The sequence below is a fragment of the Myodes glareolus genome, chromosome 7 (assembly GCF_982192425.1).
Source record: "Myodes glareolus chromosome 7, mMyoGla1.1, whole genome shotgun sequence".
Lineage (NCBI taxonomy): Eukaryota > Metazoa > Chordata > Mammalia > Rodentia > Cricetidae > Myodes > Myodes glareolus.
In genome coordinates this window covers 76,601,569-76,619,462 of record NC_142032.1, presented here as the reverse complement: position 1 = coordinate 76,619,462, position 17,894 = coordinate 76,601,569, and the positions used below count along the sequence as shown (strand labels likewise).

The window sequence follows — 17,894 nt, the reverse complement described above, 5'->3', positions numbered from 1 at the left end:
TACTGGCCAATCATTGAGAGATATACAATCCATCGCGAAAAAAACCTAAAAGACTCAAGAGGCGGAACCAAGAGCCTCCAATAGAAACAGGAAATAAGTTTCGCCACATCCGGAGCTGCTCTGACGCCTGCGCTGTGCGTCTGGCGGCCGGTGACGTCCGGTGAAGTCCAAGATGGTGGCGCTCGGCTGACCCTACCGTGGGTGCGGACACTGGGCCAGCGGGGGCGGGGTCCGGCAGGTGTGTTCAGCGGGACGCTCGGGGCTCCGGGGCTCCAGGCGCCTCCATAGCTCTGTGCTCTGTTTTCTGCAGGTGACGGAAGTGTGTGCGGCCCCGGAGAGCCCCGAGCTGCCCCGCCGCCACCGCCGCTATGTCTGGCCTCAGCAACAAGCGCGCCGCCGGCGACGGGGGCTCAGGACCCCCAGAGAAGAAGCTGAACCGCGAGGAGAAGACCACGACCACTCTGATCGAGCCCATTCGTCTTGGGGGCATCTCTTCCACGGTTGGTGGGCTTTTGCTAAGGTCACGTTTGGCGTCAGTCCAAAGCGTTCAGAATCTTGTGTGTGCACGTGTGTATATACACAAAACGGGGGTGGGGGGAGGTGGGCGTGCCATGGCGCGCGTGTGAGCAGAGGACAGCTTTATAGAGTCTTTCTCTCCTTCCACTCACGCTTAAATATGTTCCCATCAGTCCTGCGTTTTGTCAAAAACTTCAGTTAGAAAAAGATAGTGGTAGAAACAGAATGAGAAACACTCATGAACAAAATATTTTTTCTGTATGTGCTGGAGTCTTTATAAATTTCACTGGTAGCTAGCCTTCGTATATACCTCCCTTTCAATGTACTTATCTTCCCTTGTCTCTGTGATGGTTCAAGACCCTGCCTGACACTCCTCTTTCTCCGTGGTAGGAGGAGATGGATTCCAAGGTACTGCAGTTCAAGAACAAGAAGCTGGCAGAGCGGCTGGAGCAGCGGCAAGCCTGTGAGGATGAGCTCCGGGAGAGGATAGAGAAACTGGAAAAGAGGCAGGCCACTGATGACGCCACGCTCCTCATCGTCAACCGATACTGGGCCCAGGTGGGTACCCGAAAACCGCCCTGTTGGGAAAGGCACTGAAGCGTTCATAACCTCTTCGTTGCTTTCTTCTTTCAGCTGGATGAAACGGTAGAAGCTCTTCTCCGATGCCACGAGCGCCAGAGGGAGCTGTCTTCAGGAACGGAGGCGCCTGGGTGCCAGGAGGGGCCAACCCGTGATGTGATCCCTCGAACAGACCCAGGGACATCAGATCTGAGGGGTAGGATCAGAGCCCTGGGGACCATAATTTCGGAGAAAAGTCTCGAGAAGGAGGTAGCTTTGACATTGGTCCCTGAAATGCCTACCCCTACCCCCACAACTGTTTAAAAGTTGGATTCATACCAGATGTGATGGTATACACCTTTTTTTGTTTGTTGTGTTTTGTTTTTCAAGACAGGGTTTCTATGTTTAAGAGCCCTAGCTGTTCTGGAGCTAGCTCTTATAGACCAGGTTATCCTTGAACTCACAGAGATCTGCCTACCTCTGCCTCCTGTGCCTAGCCAAGTGGTGCACACCTTTAATCCCAGCACTCGGGAGGCAGAAACTGGGATTATATAGTCAGGCCAGTCGTGACTATATAGCTACATAGTGAGACTCTGTCTCAAAAACATTATGGTGAATAAGAACAAAATTTTGGAATCTACCTGAATTTTCATAATCCAAGCACTCTAGACATAGAGTCAGGGGCTCTCTATTGTTTGTTTGTTTTTCTAGTTTATTATTTATTTATTTATGGTCTTTTGAGGCAGAGTCTATGTCACCCTGGCTGTCCTGTCACTCCATTGGTAGACCAGGCTGGCCTCAAACTCAGAGATCCTCCTGCCTCTGCCTCCTGAGCGCTAGAATTAAAGGCATGCACCACCACTGCCTGGCCTCTGTTTAAAAAAACAAACAAACAAACTGAACTGGGCACATGTTCTTGGCAATCTTAAACACATCACAGGTATAAAAATTAAAATATAAAATAAAAATAAGTACTCTGTAGTAATTATGGGTTTAGAGGGATCAAAAGTAAGCAGAAAGAAGTATATTCTTGCCAAAAAGAGAACCACATAAGCTATAGTAAGTAAAACATTATGCTGGAAAAATGACCCAGCGGTTAAGAGTACTGCATGCTCTTCCAGAGGTCCTGAGTTCAATTCTCAGCCAATGATCTGTAATGAATTCTGGTGCCCTCTTGAGGAAGAGACCTGGTCATCAACTTAGACCATGAAGCCCAGTATGGACAAGTTCAACAGAACCGCCATGTACAGGCTGTCCATGCACGCTTCAGCATTGCCAGGGCATAAATTTCATTTTTTCCCCCAAATAAAAAGTATTGGTACTGCTGAAAAGGAATAAATGTTGTGGAAGGCTGGGTTCTACTTTAGGTTGGGAAGTGAGAGGGGATTTCTCTGAGGATGTGATATTGCTGAGCTTTAGGGAAATTAGCTGTTGTTAGGCATGGTGTCCAGCCTTTAATCCCAGCACTGGGGCTTTAGGGAAATTAGCTATTGTTAGGCATGGTGTCCAGCCTTTAATCCCAGTGATGGGACTCAGAGACAGCTGAATCTCCGTGTGTTTGAGTGAGGCCAGAGCTAATATAATAAGAATTCGTTCTGTCTCAAAAAAAAAAAAAAAATTGTTATTTAAATTTTAGGTATCTCACCTGGGCAGTGGTGGTGCACGCCTTTAATCCCAGCACTCAGAAGTGAGTTCGAGGCCAGCCTGGTCTACAAGAGCTAGTTCCAGGACAGGCTCTAAAGCTACAGAGAAACCCTGTCTCACAAATAAATAAATAAATAAAAAGAAAATAAATAAATTTTCGGTATCTCCCTGTCACGGTGGGACAAGAGTACACTGCAGGTTGCACTAACTAGGTTAGCCCCTGGGAGTAAAGAGCTCATCTGGGACTTGGTGCAGTTTGCTGGTCACTGCTGCCTTTATTCCTACGGGGGTTGTCTGTCCCTTCCAGAACCCCTGCCAATGCAGTTTCGAACCCCTCTCAGTGAGCCAGCCTTGGCTTTTGTGGTGGCGCTGGGTGCCAGCAGCAGTGAAGAGGTGGAGCTGCAGCTGCAGGGACGCATGGAGTTCTCCAAGGCTGCCGTGTCTCGGGTGGTAGAGGCCTCGGACCGCCTACAGCGTCAGGTGGAAGAACTCTGCCAGCGAGTATACAGCCGGGGTGAGTTCTTCAGATGCCATCCTAGAGAAGGCCATCCCTGCCTGCATCTTGAGGAGGCCCCCTCCCTAATCTCAGTAATTCCTGGAGGTCAGAGTTCCCAGTGAATAGCCAGCCTTGTTCTTGTTGAACAACTTAGTTCCAGATGAGGACTTGAGCTTTGGTTCCTGAAGTGGGGCTCCAGAGAGATGACTGCAGGAACTGCTGGTTCTGGGGGGGCTCACACCCCTCCAGGGAAAGGGCTCTCTGCAGCACTGTACAAACCTCAGAGGGAGCTATTGCTCCACTAGACTGAGAAGAGAGTACGTGCCCAGGCTTTTTGTGACAACAGGCTTCTTTCTCCCACCCTTAGTTCTCCCTACCTAGCACCAGCCGTTTGGCTGAATGGTTCCTTCTCTGAGCTAGCTTCATCTCCTGGGTTTGTCTCAGCAAGTGGTGAGACCGCTGGTGATCACCCCCGCACATAAACTCCAGGATTAGTTTAACACTTGCTTGGTTATCCAGGGCTTGACTCTCATCTGGGCTCTGCATTCCTAGGGGACAGTGAGGCCCCTGGGGAGGTGGCACGGGTGCGCACCCGGGAGCTGGGCCGAGAGAACCGTCGACTACAGGACTTGGCCACCCAGCTGCAAGAGAAGCACCATCGCATCTCACTGGAGGTGGGAACCAGGGACTTTTGGATGCAGTTAGAATTTGAGCAGGGTTTGGGTTTGCCATCTAAGGATCTCAGGAGACCAAGCCACTCTCCATTGCCCCCAGTACTCTGAGCTCCAAGATAAAGTGACATCAACAGAGACCAAGGTCCTGGAGATGGAGACGACGGTGGAGGACCTGCAGTGGGACATCGAGAAGCTGCGCAAGCGGGAGCAGAAGCTCAACAAGCACTTGGCAGAGGCCTTGGAGCAGGTGCAGGAGCGGGTGAAGCCAAATCGAGTGCCTGGGGCCCTAGCTTCTGCCCCATTACATCCATTGCGTCTGTTTTCTCTGCAGCTCAACTCTGGCTACTACGTGTCTGGGAGCTCCTCAGGTTTTCAGGGAGGCCAGATCACACTTAGCATGCAGAAGGTGAGCATCTGCATTCCTCCCAGTTCTTAACCCCTCAATCCACCTTTGACAGTCCCTAAGGGCGAACATCTGTAGCTGAGGCTGTTTCCTGAAATTGTTGCATCATTTTCTTTTATATTGTATACTTCTTTTTTTTTTTTAATATTTTTATGGTTTATTTAACTTTATTTTATGTGCAATGGTGTGAAGGTGTCAGATCCCCTGCAACTGGATCTTCAGACAGCTGTGAGCCGCCATGTGGGTGCTGGGAATTGAACCCGGGTCCTCTGGAAGAGCAGTCAGTGCTCTTAACCTCTGAGCCATCTCTCCAGCCCCTATTGTATACTTCTTTATTAAATAATTCTAGAATTTAAATACTAGGAACTAGGCAAACTGAAAAGGACAAATAAAAACCGGAGCTTTAGTTGACTTTCTCTTGAGAGGCCGACGTGGATACTTGGGTGTGCTCTGTCCTCTTGAGCACATCCTGCCTCGATGCTGGGCTTCAGTCTGGGTTTGCAATCCTTTTAGGTTTTGTGTCTTTGTTTTTGAGGCAGAGTCTCATGATGCAGGCCAAACTGGCCTCAAACTCGATGAGTAACTGAGGGTGACTGATGCTTCTACTTTTGTCTCCCAAGAGTTGAGATTATAGGCTTTGGACCACTGTACCCAGCTTCAAATCAATTTAATAAATTCAATTCTGTTTCTTATTGGGAGCAATAAAGCTTCCATAGGAGTTAGGGTCTATTCGGGACAGCCTCTGTTAATAAATAGTACATAAGTAGGTAATTAGAAGCATAAAGAAAAAGTACAAGAAAGATGTTCCCGGGCAGAACTGATTCCCTCCCATTCCCTAGTGCCTTAGGAAAACCCTTGGCCTGGGGGTTTCTGCCAGTGCTGTGCACAGGGGAGCTTGGGAGGAGTGCACGGTGGACTTTTGGGGAACACTGCCCATCCTGGTCTTGCCTACCACAGCCCCTTCCACTCCTTAGTTTGAGATGTTGAACGCAGAGCTGGAAGAAAATCAGGAATTGGCCAATAGCCGCATGGCAGAACTAGAGAAGCTTCAGGCTGAGCTTCAGGGGGCTGTTCGGACCAACGAGCGTCTCAAGGTAGGCTGGGGTCAGGACTGAAAGGGCATGGACTGAGCCTCAGATGCTGGGGCTAATACAACCCTGTTGGACGCCTTCTCCTCAGGTGGCCCTGCGGAGTCTTCCCGAGGAGGTAGTTCGAGAGACGGGGGAGTACCGCATGCTGCAGGCCCAGTTTTCACTCCTCTACAATGAGTCTTTGCAAGTGAAGACCCAGCTAGATGAGGCCCGGGGGCTGCTACTGGCCTCCAAGAACTCTCACTTGAGACACATCGAGCATATGGAGGTATGGTCTTGGGATGAGCGGCCTGGGGGATGAATTGACTTTTAAGAGTTGAGACAGTCCTGAGCTCCATGTCTCCTTTGCACCTGCTAAGAGTCCTTCAGGCATAGATTCTTCCCTGGCCAGAGGCGAGACTGGGGAATGGATATCTTTGTTTTTGTTCCAATTTTAATCGTTAGCTCTATTATTTTACAATGTACTTTTAAAAGTACAATTTTACCCACCATCAATGTCTTTGAGACCGAGGGAGACAACACTGAAGTCCCGGGACTGGAGCCTTTGCTACTGAAGCGTTACTGTTTCTTTTCCTCTCTTTTTTCTTTTCTTGGTTTTTGATACAGGGTTTCTCTATGTAGCCCTGGCTGTCCTGGAACTCGCTCTGTAGACCAGGATGGCGCTGAACTCACAGAGATGCCCTTGCCTCTGCCGGGATTAAAGGCGTGCGCCACCACCACCTGACTGAGTTACTGTTTCTTTGATAATCAGATTTGAACTAACATAGACTAGAATATAAGCCCATTAAGACCACACTGCTTTAACGACTATAGAAAGGAGCTGGATTTGTTTTCTTTTTTCCACACATCTGGTTCTGGTAGCAAGTGGTGTGCATGAGAGCAGTGTGCCTCCTGAAAAGTTAGTTATCTGTGGGTATTGGATCCAACCTCACACACGGAAAGAGCTTGTTCTAAGCTCCTGCAGCACCCCTCCCTCCAGAAGCCACAGTGTTAATAAGAAAGACGCTTTCTGGTAATGGCATTGTACAATTATTTCCCTCCAGCCAAGTTTTCCATTTTCTCTAAGAGAAGTAGTGGAGATGCACGGAAGGCTGCAGAGTCCAGGCTCCACTGCACGCACTGCAGGTGCACAGCAGCAGCTCTGCATGGCGATGGGCATGAACACAGCGTGGGGCTGTTAGTTTTCAGTCACACTAACTTCCGAAGGAATGGAGTGGATTTCCACAGAGAATATTAGTGCCAAAAAGCTTAGGACTTGGGAAAAGGATTGCATGCACATATTAGTTCTTATTTAAACAACAAAAACAGCCAGGTGATAGTGGTGCATGCCTTTAATCCCAGCACTCAGGAAGCAGAGGTGAGCAAATCTCTATGAATTCAAGGCCAGCCTGGTCTGCAAAGCAAGTTCCAAGACAGCCTGGGCTGTTATACAGAGAAACCGTGTCTCAAAAATGAAAAAAAAAAAAAAAGAAAAAAGAAAAGAAAAGAAAAAAAAAAAAAACAACCAAAAAGGAAGCCAAACAAAAAAGCCAACCATGTTATGTATGTATGTATGTATGTATGTATGATTTAAAGTTCTTATATTTATGGGTGTTTGCCTGCATGTTCATCTGTGCACCACTTGTGTGCCTGGTGTCCGATGAAGCCACAAAGGGCATCAGATCCCCCAGAACTGGAGTTACAGATGGTTGTAAACCACCATGTGGGTCCTGGGAATTGAACCTAGGTCCTCTGTAAGAGCAGCCAGTGCTCTTAACAACTGAGCAATCTCTCCAGTGCCTCCTCCTTTTTCACAGTTTTGTTCTTGAGTGTAAGTGTTTTGCTTGCATATGTGCAGCATGGTTTGCCTAGTGCCTGCAGGGACCAGAAGAGGGTGTTGCATCCCCTGGGACTAGCGTTATAGAGGGTTGTGAGCTGACATGTGAGGGCAGGTCCTTTGCATGAGTAGCAAGACCTCTCTAACCACTGACTGAGCCATCTATCTGTCAAGGTGTCAGTATTTAGTCTTGAGTGGCCTGGGACTCGCTATGTAGACTAGGCTTGCCTCTAGTGCAAGACATCCACAAGCCGTTGCTTCCCAAGTGCCGGGATTAGAGTCATACACCATGATGCTTGGTGTATTTATCTGTTGAACGTTCATTCACTGGAGCCCTTTTCTCTGGAGAGATCTGGGAAGATTAGATAACCAGTGTGAGCTTGATTTCTTTTTCTTTTTGAGACCGGGTTTCTCTGGGTAGCCCTGGCTGTCCTGGAACTCGCTCTGTAGACCAGGCTGACCTCAAACTCAGAGATCTGCCTGCCTCTGCCTCCCGAGCACTGGGATTAAAAGCATGTGTCATCACCGTCTGGCAGTTTCATTTCTTTATAAGTAAAAATTAGGTCTCTTCACCAGTACGAGGGTAAGATTTTCATAGGGTTGTGTGTCTTTACTACCTCGACCAGAGTGATGAACTGGGGCTGCAGAAGAAACTGCGCACTGAAGTTATCCAGTTGGAAGATACCCTGGCCCAGGTACGCAAGGAATATGAGATGCTGCGCATTGAGTTTGAACAGAACCTTGCGGCCAACGAGCAGGCTGGTACGTGCTGGGAGTGGGTAGAGGTAAGCCTAAAAGGGTGCCGGAGTCTTCCGGCTGCTTATCCAGATCCAATAACTTAGAGCTTTTCTCAGAGCCTCGGTCCCCACAGAAAACAGGCACTGTGCTACCTGTGTCAGCTGGGGTGGTAGTGAGCAGTTAGCAGACTGTGAGTGGTTCTGACCTCTATTTGAGACTCAGGATTTGTCTCACAGATTTATTGAGTACTCCCTGTGAGCCACACTCAATTCTGGGTTTTGGGGTTTTAACCCAAAATAAACAAAACAAAGAATCTCTGCTGTTGTGCTGTGAGTCCAGTAGAGAGGTGATAGACAATGAAGGAAAAATAAAATCAGATTCTTATCAAAGTGAAGCAGGAGCCCAGCATGATGCACACGCCTTTAATTCTAGTACTCAGGAGGATCTCTCTGAGTTCCAGGCCAGGCAGGATATAAAGGCAAAACACATAAAATAAAAAGATTTTTTTTAAAAAAAGTATTGTTCTCTCTTTGGGCTGGAGAGATGGCTCAGTAGTTAAGAACACTGACTGCAGCCAGGCGGTGCACACCTTTAATCCCAGCACTCGGGAGAAGAGGCAGGCACATCTCTGGAAGGCCAGCCTGGTCTACAGAGCGAGTCCCAGGACAGCCAGGGATACAGAGAACCCCATCTCCAGAAAATTTTTTAAAAAGGGGAACAAACTGCTCTTCCAGAGGACCCAGATTTGATTCCAGTACCCACAATTCCCAGCGATCCAACACCCTTTTCTGGCCTCTGGGGGTACCACACTGCACATACATGGTGCACAGACATACATGTAAGTAAGATACCCATACACATAAATTTTACAAATTTAAAAAGATTAATGTTTATGTGTTTAAGTATTTTGTTTGCATGTCTGTGCACCTCATGCATGTGTGCCTGGTGCTCACAGAGGCCAGAAGGCACCAGGTTACCTGGAACTAGAGTTACAGAAATTGTAAGCTGCTGTGTGGTTCCTGGGAATTTAACCTGGGCCCTCTGAAGAGCAGCCAGTGCTCTTGACGACTTGAACCATGTCTCCAGGCTCTCTGAAGCTTGGCTTCCCATCTGTACAATGGAGTGTTCGCTCTGGCTCAGGTCCTCTCCTTTCGGGGAGCTGGAGAGTTAGGGCAGACCTACAGGCCCACTTTGTGACGTTTTCAGGGCCTATCAACCGTGAGATGCGCCACCTGATCAGCAGTCTTCAGAACCACAATCACCAGCTAAAAGGGGATGCCCAGCGATACAAGCGGAAACTTCGAGAAGTACAGGCTGAGATTGGCAAAGTGAGGAGAGGGAGCTGCCTGGGAAAAGCCTTCGTTAGACCTTAGTGATCACCGGCTCACTGAGAGACAAATTCCGATTTTTCTCTGTCTTTACAGCTCCGGGCCCAGGCCAGTGGCTCTTCCCATTGCATTCCCAACCTGAGCCACCCAGATGACTCTGGCCTCAATGCCCTAGCCCCAGGGAAAGAAGATGGTGGGCCAGGTCCCGGAGGTACCCCTGACAGCAAAAAGGAGGCAGCTTCAGTACCTGGAACCATCCCTGCTGCTGCTTCAGTGAAGAAGGAGGAGCTGGTCTCCTCTGAAGATGATGCCCAGGCCCAAGCCACTGGGACCCAGGGCGTGCCCTCTCGGGGCCGAGAACCCGAGGCCAGACCCAAGCGAGAACTCCGGGAACGGGAAGGGCCTGGCCTGGGGCCCCCACCTGTAGCCTCCGCTCTCTCCAGGGCTGACCGAGAAAAGGCCAAGGTGGAGGAGGCCAAGAAGAAAGAGTCAGAGCTGCTCAGGGGCCTCCGAGCAGAGCTCAAGTGAGGCCCTATTGCTGTCTCCTCCCCTGTCACGGAGCTTTCGGCGCATCTTACTAAGCTCCCTCCTGTACCCTTCCCTAGGAAGGCCCAAGAAAGCCAGAAAGAGATGAAGCTGCTGTTGGACATGTACAAGTCGGCGCCCAAGGAGCAGCGGGATAAGGTGCAGCTCATGGCGGCCGAGCGGAAGGCCAAGGCTGAGGTACGGGCAGGTGGGGCACGCAGAGTCTCGCCCAGGGACTTCAGCGCCTGGGGTCAACAAGCTTGCTTCTTTTCTTATTCTCTCACTCTGCAAAGCAAGCTAGTAGTGATGCTGCTGTGCGGACCCGTGTTTGAGGGCTTCCCTCCTGTGGGTGCAGGTGGATGAGCTTCGGGGCCGCATCCGAGAACTGGAGGAAAGAGATCGAAGAGAGAGCAAGAAGATAGCGGATGAGGATGCCCTGCGGCGAATCCGGCAGGCGGAGGAGCAGATTGAACACCTGCAGCGCAAACTGGGCGCCACCAAGCAGGTGACGTTCCCTGTGGCCTCCTTGCTTCTCAGTGCTGGGATTCCCTTAGCCCTCGGTTAAGTGCCTTTAGCGTGTGACATTGTGGTGGTCTGGGTACACACTGTTTTCCTGGGTGTTCCCCAGCAGCCGCCTTGTTAATCTGCTGTTTGCCACCCTCCCTTCCCACTGCAGGAGGAGGAGGCACTGCTGTCAGAGATGGATGTGACCGGGCAGGCTTTTGAAGACATGCAGGAACAGAACGGGCGACTGCTGCAGCAGCTTCGGGAAAAGGATGACGCCAACTTTAAGCTCATGTCAGAGCGGATCAAGGCCAACCAGATCCACAAGCTGCTCCGCGAGGAGAAGGATGAGCTGGGCGAGCAGGTTCTTGGCCTCAAGTCTCAGGTGGATGCCCAGCTGCTGACAGTGCAGAAACTTGAGGAGAAGGAGCGGGCCCTGCAGGGCAGCCTTGGGGGTGTCGAGAAGGAGCTGACGTTGCGCAGCCAGGCCCTGGAGCTTAATAAGAGGAAGGTAAGACTGGGCCTTTGGGCTTGCCAGCTTGTGTGATCAGTTCTTGTAATTCCCCGGCTCTGCTTGGCAATCATGACATAGGTGACCCAGGGTGAAGGTTGGCTCTGCTTTCTGAATAGCTCACAGCTCACAAGTATATGTTTACTTGTATCGGGCCTGTACTCAGTACTTGACATGATCACATGCACGCGCACACGCACCACTCTTTTCCATGAGGGTGGGGTTGAGGGACAGGGATTGTCATCAGGATGTCATTCTTAGTTACTCTTCTGCCTTGGTTTTGAAGCAGGGTCTCTCATTGAACTTGGTGCTTTCCCTTGTAGCTAGGCAAGCTGGCTAGCGTGTGAATCCCTGGGCTCTGCCTGTCTCCGCTGAATTACAGGCATGCACTTGGGTTTTACATGGATCGTCTGGGATTCGAGTTCAGGTCTTAATGTCTCCATTGCCTGCATTTCACCCACTAAGCCAACTCCCCGGCTTCATTTGGTCCTGTTTTAAACTCAACAGTAATCCTACCAGAGTGGTTTTTCTTTGTGGGAGGTTGTTTTTGTTTTTAATTTCTATGTATGTCTGTGTGTGTGTGTGTTCAGGAGACTGGAAGATAGTGTTGGATCTGCTAGACAGAGTTGGTTATAGACAGGTGTAAGCTGCCGTGTGGGAGCTGGGAACCAAACTCGGGCCTCTGCAAGAGCAACAAGCTCTTTTATTCAGTAAGTCTCTTTAGCACAACCAGAATTACTCGTTACCCCTGTCTCATAACTGAGGGAGTTCAGGAAAAAACAACACTGGTATTGAGATCCACGTCAAGATCCCAACGGCAAGGCTAGGACCACTCGTGTTGACGTGCAGAACAGCTCTAACCCTGACGACCCAAGTTGGATCCCTGGGATCTGCGTGGTAGAAGGAGAGAACTAACTCTCAAAACTTTCCCTCTGAATTCCACGGGTGTGGCATGCCATGTATACCCACACACATACACCCAATAAAATCATTAAAAAACAATTGAGTTCAAGGCCAGCCTGGTCTATGAAAGTGAGTTAGTTCCAGGACAGCCAGGGCTGTTGCACAGAGAAACCCAGTCTCAAAAACCAAGTAAATAATTAAATAAATAAAATTTAGAGGTCATTGGGTAACTGTCAAATAGAGATGGTGGCTGCTACTATGTAGTTGTTTTCCGTTCTTTTTAAATGTGGGTTCTGGGAATCAAACTCAGGTCCTCTTGCCTGCGAGCCCTTCCCCAGCTAAGGCCTCTCTTCAGCCAGCCCTGTAGTGTTTTCTTGATAGTTTGCTTGTTTTTTATTTTCTCACTGTGTAGACTATGATAGAACTGAACTCTGTGTGTTTGTTTATTTGGCTTGAGACAGGGGCTCTCTATTTAACCCCTGCTGTCCTGGAACTCATTATGTAGAACAAGCCTGTGGCCTCAGACTCACAGAGCTCTGCCTCCTGAGTACTGAGTGCAAAGACATATACCACCACAACCAGTTTTTTTTAGATTTACTTATTTTTATTTTATACAAATCAATATTTTGCCTACTTATATGTCTTTGTGCCACAAGCTTGCCTGGTGCCCTTAAGAGGCCAGAAGAGGGCATCACATACCCTCACTCTGGAGTTAGAGATTTCTGTGAGCCACTGTGTGGGCGCCAGGAACTGAAACCAGGTCCCCTGCCAGAACTGCAAGTGTCCTTAACCACTGAGCCGAGGTTGAACTCTTGATCCTCAGGCTCCCAGGTGCTGAGAGTGCAGGTTTTACATTAAACGTAAGAGCAATGGGCTGATGCTGTAATCAGTGAGTGGATTGTGGTCGTAGCATACGAAAGCTCTGGGCTGTTTCTAGCACTGTATAAACTGAGCGTGATGCGCTATAAAATGTGGCCTATAAGCCCAGCACTGGAAAGGTCAGCAGGAGGATCGAGAAGTTCAAGGTCATCCTCAGCTACAGAGCAGGTCTGAGGCCAGCTTGCCTTGGAATATTTAGAGACCTTGTTGAAAGGTGGGTGGAGGGAAAGGGATTGAGACAGAGGGTTAACTGGAGAGATGGCTGAGAGTTAAGATGGCTGCTTTTCCAGAGGATCTGTGTTCAATTCTCAGTACCCATGTGACAGTTGACAACTATCTGTAACTCCAATTCTAGGGGTTCCACCACCCTCACACACAGGTAAAAAACACCAATGCACATAAAATAGAAATAAATTATTTAAAAGAGAATGAAAAAGACAAAGGATTAGTGTTGATTTCATTTTTATTGGTATTCTGGTGAATTCATTAATGTAAACATGATTTTTTTTTCTTAGATTGATTTATTATATATACAGTGTTCTGTTTGCATGTATGCCTGTAGGAGCAGAGGGCACCGGATCTCACTACAGATGATTGTGAGCCACCATGTCGTTGGTGGGAATTGAATTTAGGACCTCTGGAAGAATAAGCAGTGTGCTCTTAACCCCTGAGCCATCTCTCCAGCCTGTAAACAGGACTTTTATGTCCCGATTACATGCTAGTCTTTATGCTGAGACGAAATCTCTCTATGTTGTTAGTCCTGGCTGTTGTTGAGCTCACTCTATAGACCAGGTTGACCTTGAAATTTTGGGAACTCTGCCTCCCAAGTGCTGGGATTAAAGGCATGCACCGCCACACCAAACTCTTTTCCTTTTTAAAACAAATTCTTACTGTATTCCATGCTGGCCTTGAGTTCTCAGTGATCCTCCTGCCTTAGCCTCCAAACTGCTGGAATAACAAATACTTGCCACTACACTTGGTCCGGTTTGATGAAGGAAGCTAAGGCTGTGTGAAAAAATACTAGCACTCCTTGGGGACACGATTCTAGAGCTGCATCCCAAGAGAGAGTGAGTGTGTTAGAACCGTTGATAGCAACGGAGAGAAGAGCCTGGTGGAGGCTCAAAGACCAGAGGGGCACTGTGGGCAGTAAGGAGCTGCTGGGAAGAGTGGGAAGAAATGAGGCAGGGTCAGCTCCAGTGCAGATGTCCCTTGGGATGTTTGACAGAAGCACTCATGGACTGTAGGCCCCAGGCTTGGGCATATAGTCCTCTCCTTCCTGTTCCCGCCCACCTCAGGCTGTAGAAGCAGCCCAGTTGGCTGAGGACCTGAAGGTGCAGTTGGAGCACGTGCAGACTCGGCTTCGAGAGATCCAGCCATGCCTGGCAGAGAGCCGGGCTGCCCGGGAGAAAGAGAGCTTCAATCTCAAGAGGGCTCAGGTATGTGGCCAGGGAGGGCCTGTGGATTTCTGGTGCGGGAGGCATACAGGCATGCGGTGTCTTAGCCTGCGCTCTGCTGCTCTAGGAGGACATTTCCCGGCTGCGGCGCAAACTAGAGAAACAGAGGAAGGTGGAGGTTTATGCAGATGCTGATGAGATCCTGCAGGAGGAGATCAAGGAGTACAAGGTGGGATGTGGTGATGGCTGGCGAGAGTTGGGTAGTCTCTGGGGCTCGAAAATAAGGTAGGGCCGCAGAAAACACTAACTGTAGAGCCAGACAACTGGCTGAGCGTCGGTTGTGTATATGCAGTGTGGCAGGGGAGGGCTTATGCCCTGACCCCACAGTTAACTGACAGTAATGCTGCCATCTCAGTGACAAGGAGTGATGGCAGAGGTCGGAGGCAGGTAAGAACCCAAGGAGAGTCTCCAGAGTAGCCCTGGGTGGGAACTGTCACCCAGAGTTGACCCAAAGCTAGGATGGGGCAGAGAGAGCATCTGTGAAAGGAAAGGCCCCAAGTAGAGCCTTGTGGTTGGAGCAGAGGTGAGTGACCATCAGCAGAGCCCGGAGGCAGGCTTGGAGTCTGTAAGCAGAGTAGAGGTTCTGTTTGTCAAGTCTGGGGATGTGGAGGAGCATTGTGCTGCCGAGGATTAGACCTAGGGCCTTCCACAGGCTGAGCTCATGTGTCACCATTAAGCCACATCCTCAATGCCATCAAAGGTCTTTATTCAAGAGAGTGGGCAGGTGTGGGGCTAACAGCAGCTGTGTGGGGTGGGGTGGGGCAGGGGAGTTGTTTGAGCAGTGTGCTCACTGGGTCAGGAATTAACACTTAGCTAAGCGAAGGCACCAGAGACGGAGGATCTGCTAAGCCAGTACTTAGGAGGTGGCACTGCTGGACTCGGGTGGGTCACGTGACTAGAATAAAGGAAGGGGGACCCCAGGGAGGCTCTGATTCCAGATAGCGAAACTAGATAGACAGCACTCTTCAGTGGATTAGGAACAGGTTGTGGGATGGTTTTTAGAGGAGATGAGGGCCTCTTAGCCCTCGTGGGGGGCTGGGAAAGCACCGGAGGCAGAGGCTGGGCTGGAGAGCAGTGATCTCTGTGGAGTGGCAGCTGCAGCCGAGTCGGAGGCCACACAGGAGTCTGGCTGCCCTTTGAGGAAGAGCAGGGGACGCTCTTCTCTTTGGCAATCTCAGGCAGAAGTGATGTCGAAGGGTGGGAAGAAAGTGGCAATGGGAGGGAGCAGGTGAGGAAGAAAAAGGGTTTGGTGGACTTGGGTGAAACAAAGGTGTCAGATCACCTGAACTCTGGGCCACCGAGTGGAGGAGGTGACAGTCGGCAACAAGGTATCCCTTTGTAGCCGTTGGGCCTTGGGGGTGGGGGTGGGGAAAGATAGCCATGGACAACCTTGAAAGACTTTCCAGTGCTGATGGCAGAGTCCTGAGACACTGAGAAACAGTCATCTGAGGAAGTGAAGCTCGCTAGCTGGGACTCCAACAGACCAGACACATGCCACACAGTGCTGACACCAGATAGTGACTGACTGGAGCGGAAGGCGAGGCCTCCTAATGGTAGTTACCAGGTAGGCTTTAGGCTAAGAGGTGGTCCATCCACAGCAGGATCTTGGGAGTCACACCAGGGTAGGTCTAACTGAGTGTAGTAGTTTCTCATGATTCTACCATGTTCAGCAGTGACTTCGGGGTAGACCAGTTAGGGATTGTGCCTGAAAAAGCAGATAGAGCAAGAGATAGAAGAGCTGAGGCTGGGTCCCTGTACTTAGGAAGCCAGCTGCTCCGTGGCTTGCTAGTGTGGTTTGCTTTCTGTTTGGGATTTTTGGGGAGTTTTTGTTTTGTTTTGATTGGTTGTTTGGTCTTGTCTTGTGTTCGAAGCAGGGTTTTGCTGTGTGGCCCAGGCTGACCTAGGAACTGCAGCCCTACTCTGGCCTCAATCCCCCAAGGCTGGGGGCTGCTGTGTGAGCCACCCTTCTTTGAATGCCTGGCCTCTGAGCCTGTATCCTCCTTCATACTGTACCGGCTCCCACTTTCAGGAATTATGGTCAGAATTAGAAGCAGCTGCCACTGGGTGGACTTAGCCTGGACGTTGCCAGAGCTGCTCTAACTCTGATGCCTCTGTTTGCCCCAGGCGCGCTTGACCTGCCCCTGCTGCAACACCCGCAAGAAGGATGCAGTGCTGACCAAGTGCTTCCACGTATTCTGCTTCGAGTGCGTGCGTGGCCGCTATGAGGCCCGCCAGAGGAAGTGTCCCAAGTGTAACGCAGCCTTTGGTGCCCATGACTTCCACCGTGTATACATCAGCTGAACCTGAAACTCAGGGGACTTTGAAAGACCCGTATACCCTAGGGGCTGTGCCCCCAGCTCCCTGCTCCTCCAGAGGCAGTGGCCCCAGCCTCCTTTCTAGACTCCATGAGCTCAGCCCCTATGTACCTAGATGGTTTGGGGCTACTGGTGCACGCAGGAGAGGTGGAATTAACCAAGCGGAGTGCCATCTTTTCCAGAAAGTCAGATCTGCAGCCTAGGGCACTCTCCCAACATCCAACTGTGGCCTTGGGAGCTGGCTTAACCCTATTTCTGCTGGGGGGAGAGACCCATCCTTACCCCTAAAGGGGAATTATTCCTCCACTAGGAAAGGGCTTATTGCCTGCCTACACAACCTCAGTGATGACCAGGGACCCTTTGCTTGGCATTGGGGCTCGGGGCTCAGGGCCCAGGAGCCTTTCTTCACCTAGGTGGCTCCAGGCCTGGGCAGGGCTTTAGCCTTCCTGTGGAGTTAAGTTCCTTGTACCCTGGTGTAGCTTTTGTGCTGAAGAACGTGCAGCCTTGGGTGTCTGCCCTATTCAGGGAAGCTTGCAGTTCCGGACACTGCCTCCTCGTAGCGCTGATTCAGGGTCATCCATTTCTTTATCCAGACACTTCCCAACCCTCTTACCCTTCCTTCCCTGAGCACCTGGCCCTCGGCCTGCTTTCATCCTGGTTGGTGGTCCTATGTGGAGGTGCAGCTGGCCAGGAGGGAAGGGACAATCTAGCACTTCCAGTCATTCCAGGTAGAGAATTGGCCTATTGCTCTGTGGCTAGCCTGTACTCGGATGCTCCCTGCGGTACCTGCCTACACAGTCAACAGTGAAGACAGGACCCGGCGGAGCTGGGAGCCGGCGCTGCAGACAGCTACGGGATCTTGTGGACTCACAGCCTCTGCTCTAGAGGTGTTGTGTATGGGCTGCTAATTGTTACGAATAAATATCCAACCGTAGGCTGCAGAGTAGCCAGTCCACTTGGTCTACACATAAATCTAGGTGCTACACCTGGCTGGCATTTCCCTGGGTTGATGTGGATCTGGGGTTGGGAGCTGGGCACATCTGAGAACCCGCTCCAGCCCACCCAACAACTGTGTGGGCCCCACTGAACAGTGGCCAGCTTATCTGCAGAGACCTGCTTCAAGGGGAAACCCAAGTCAGCTCACACAGGCTAAGCCTTTGGTTAAGGGTTGGCCACGCCCTTAGCGTTCATTGGCTGTTCCAGATAGCAGCTTTTGGGTTGCATCCTGGGAGATGTAGTCCCTTACCTCGCAAGGCAAAGTGTCTGTTGTGCTGACCAAAGACGGACCAATCTTTCGGTCTGTTACTTGCCGTCTTTACCCACCCCTACTCTGAACGCACAGACCACGACACCTCTGCACGGTGATTTTTCATTGTATCCTGCTCCGGCCACTATCTGGACCCTCGGAAACCAGTTGCCCAAACGTGAAGTGTTGCTTCTGAATTCAAAGTGCTGTCGGCTCCTCCGGTGGAGCTTTCGTGGAAGTTACGCTGAGACTAGCTCCGTGGCCGGTGCTAAGCGGGGTTGGGGTTGGTGTGG

General features: G+C 50.4%; 1 protein-coding gene across 1 annotated transcript; it reads left to right on the top strand.

Moving 5' to 3' along the window:
- The first annotated feature begins 62 nt into the window (after positions 1-62).
- On the top strand, positions 63-17,289 carry Rnf40 (ring finger protein 40). The gene is made up of 19 exons (XM_048455016.2): positions 63-201; positions 311-500; positions 907-1,074; positions 1,150-1,291; positions 3,026-3,232; positions 3,767-3,888; positions 3,989-4,135; positions 4,220-4,294; positions 5,266-5,385; positions 5,471-5,650; positions 7,825-7,960; positions 9,143-9,264; positions 9,361-9,788; positions 9,870-9,987; positions 10,145-10,294; positions 10,466-10,804; positions 13,882-14,022; positions 14,108-14,209; positions 16,165-17,289. The coding sequence occupies exons 2-19, from the start codon at positions 369-371 to the stop codon at positions 16,339-16,341; spliced, it is 3,006 nt and encodes a 1,001-aa protein (XP_048310973.1). The 5' UTR covers positions 63-201; positions 311-368; the 3' UTR covers positions 16,342-17,289.
- Positions 17,290-17,894: the final 605 nt, after the last annotated feature.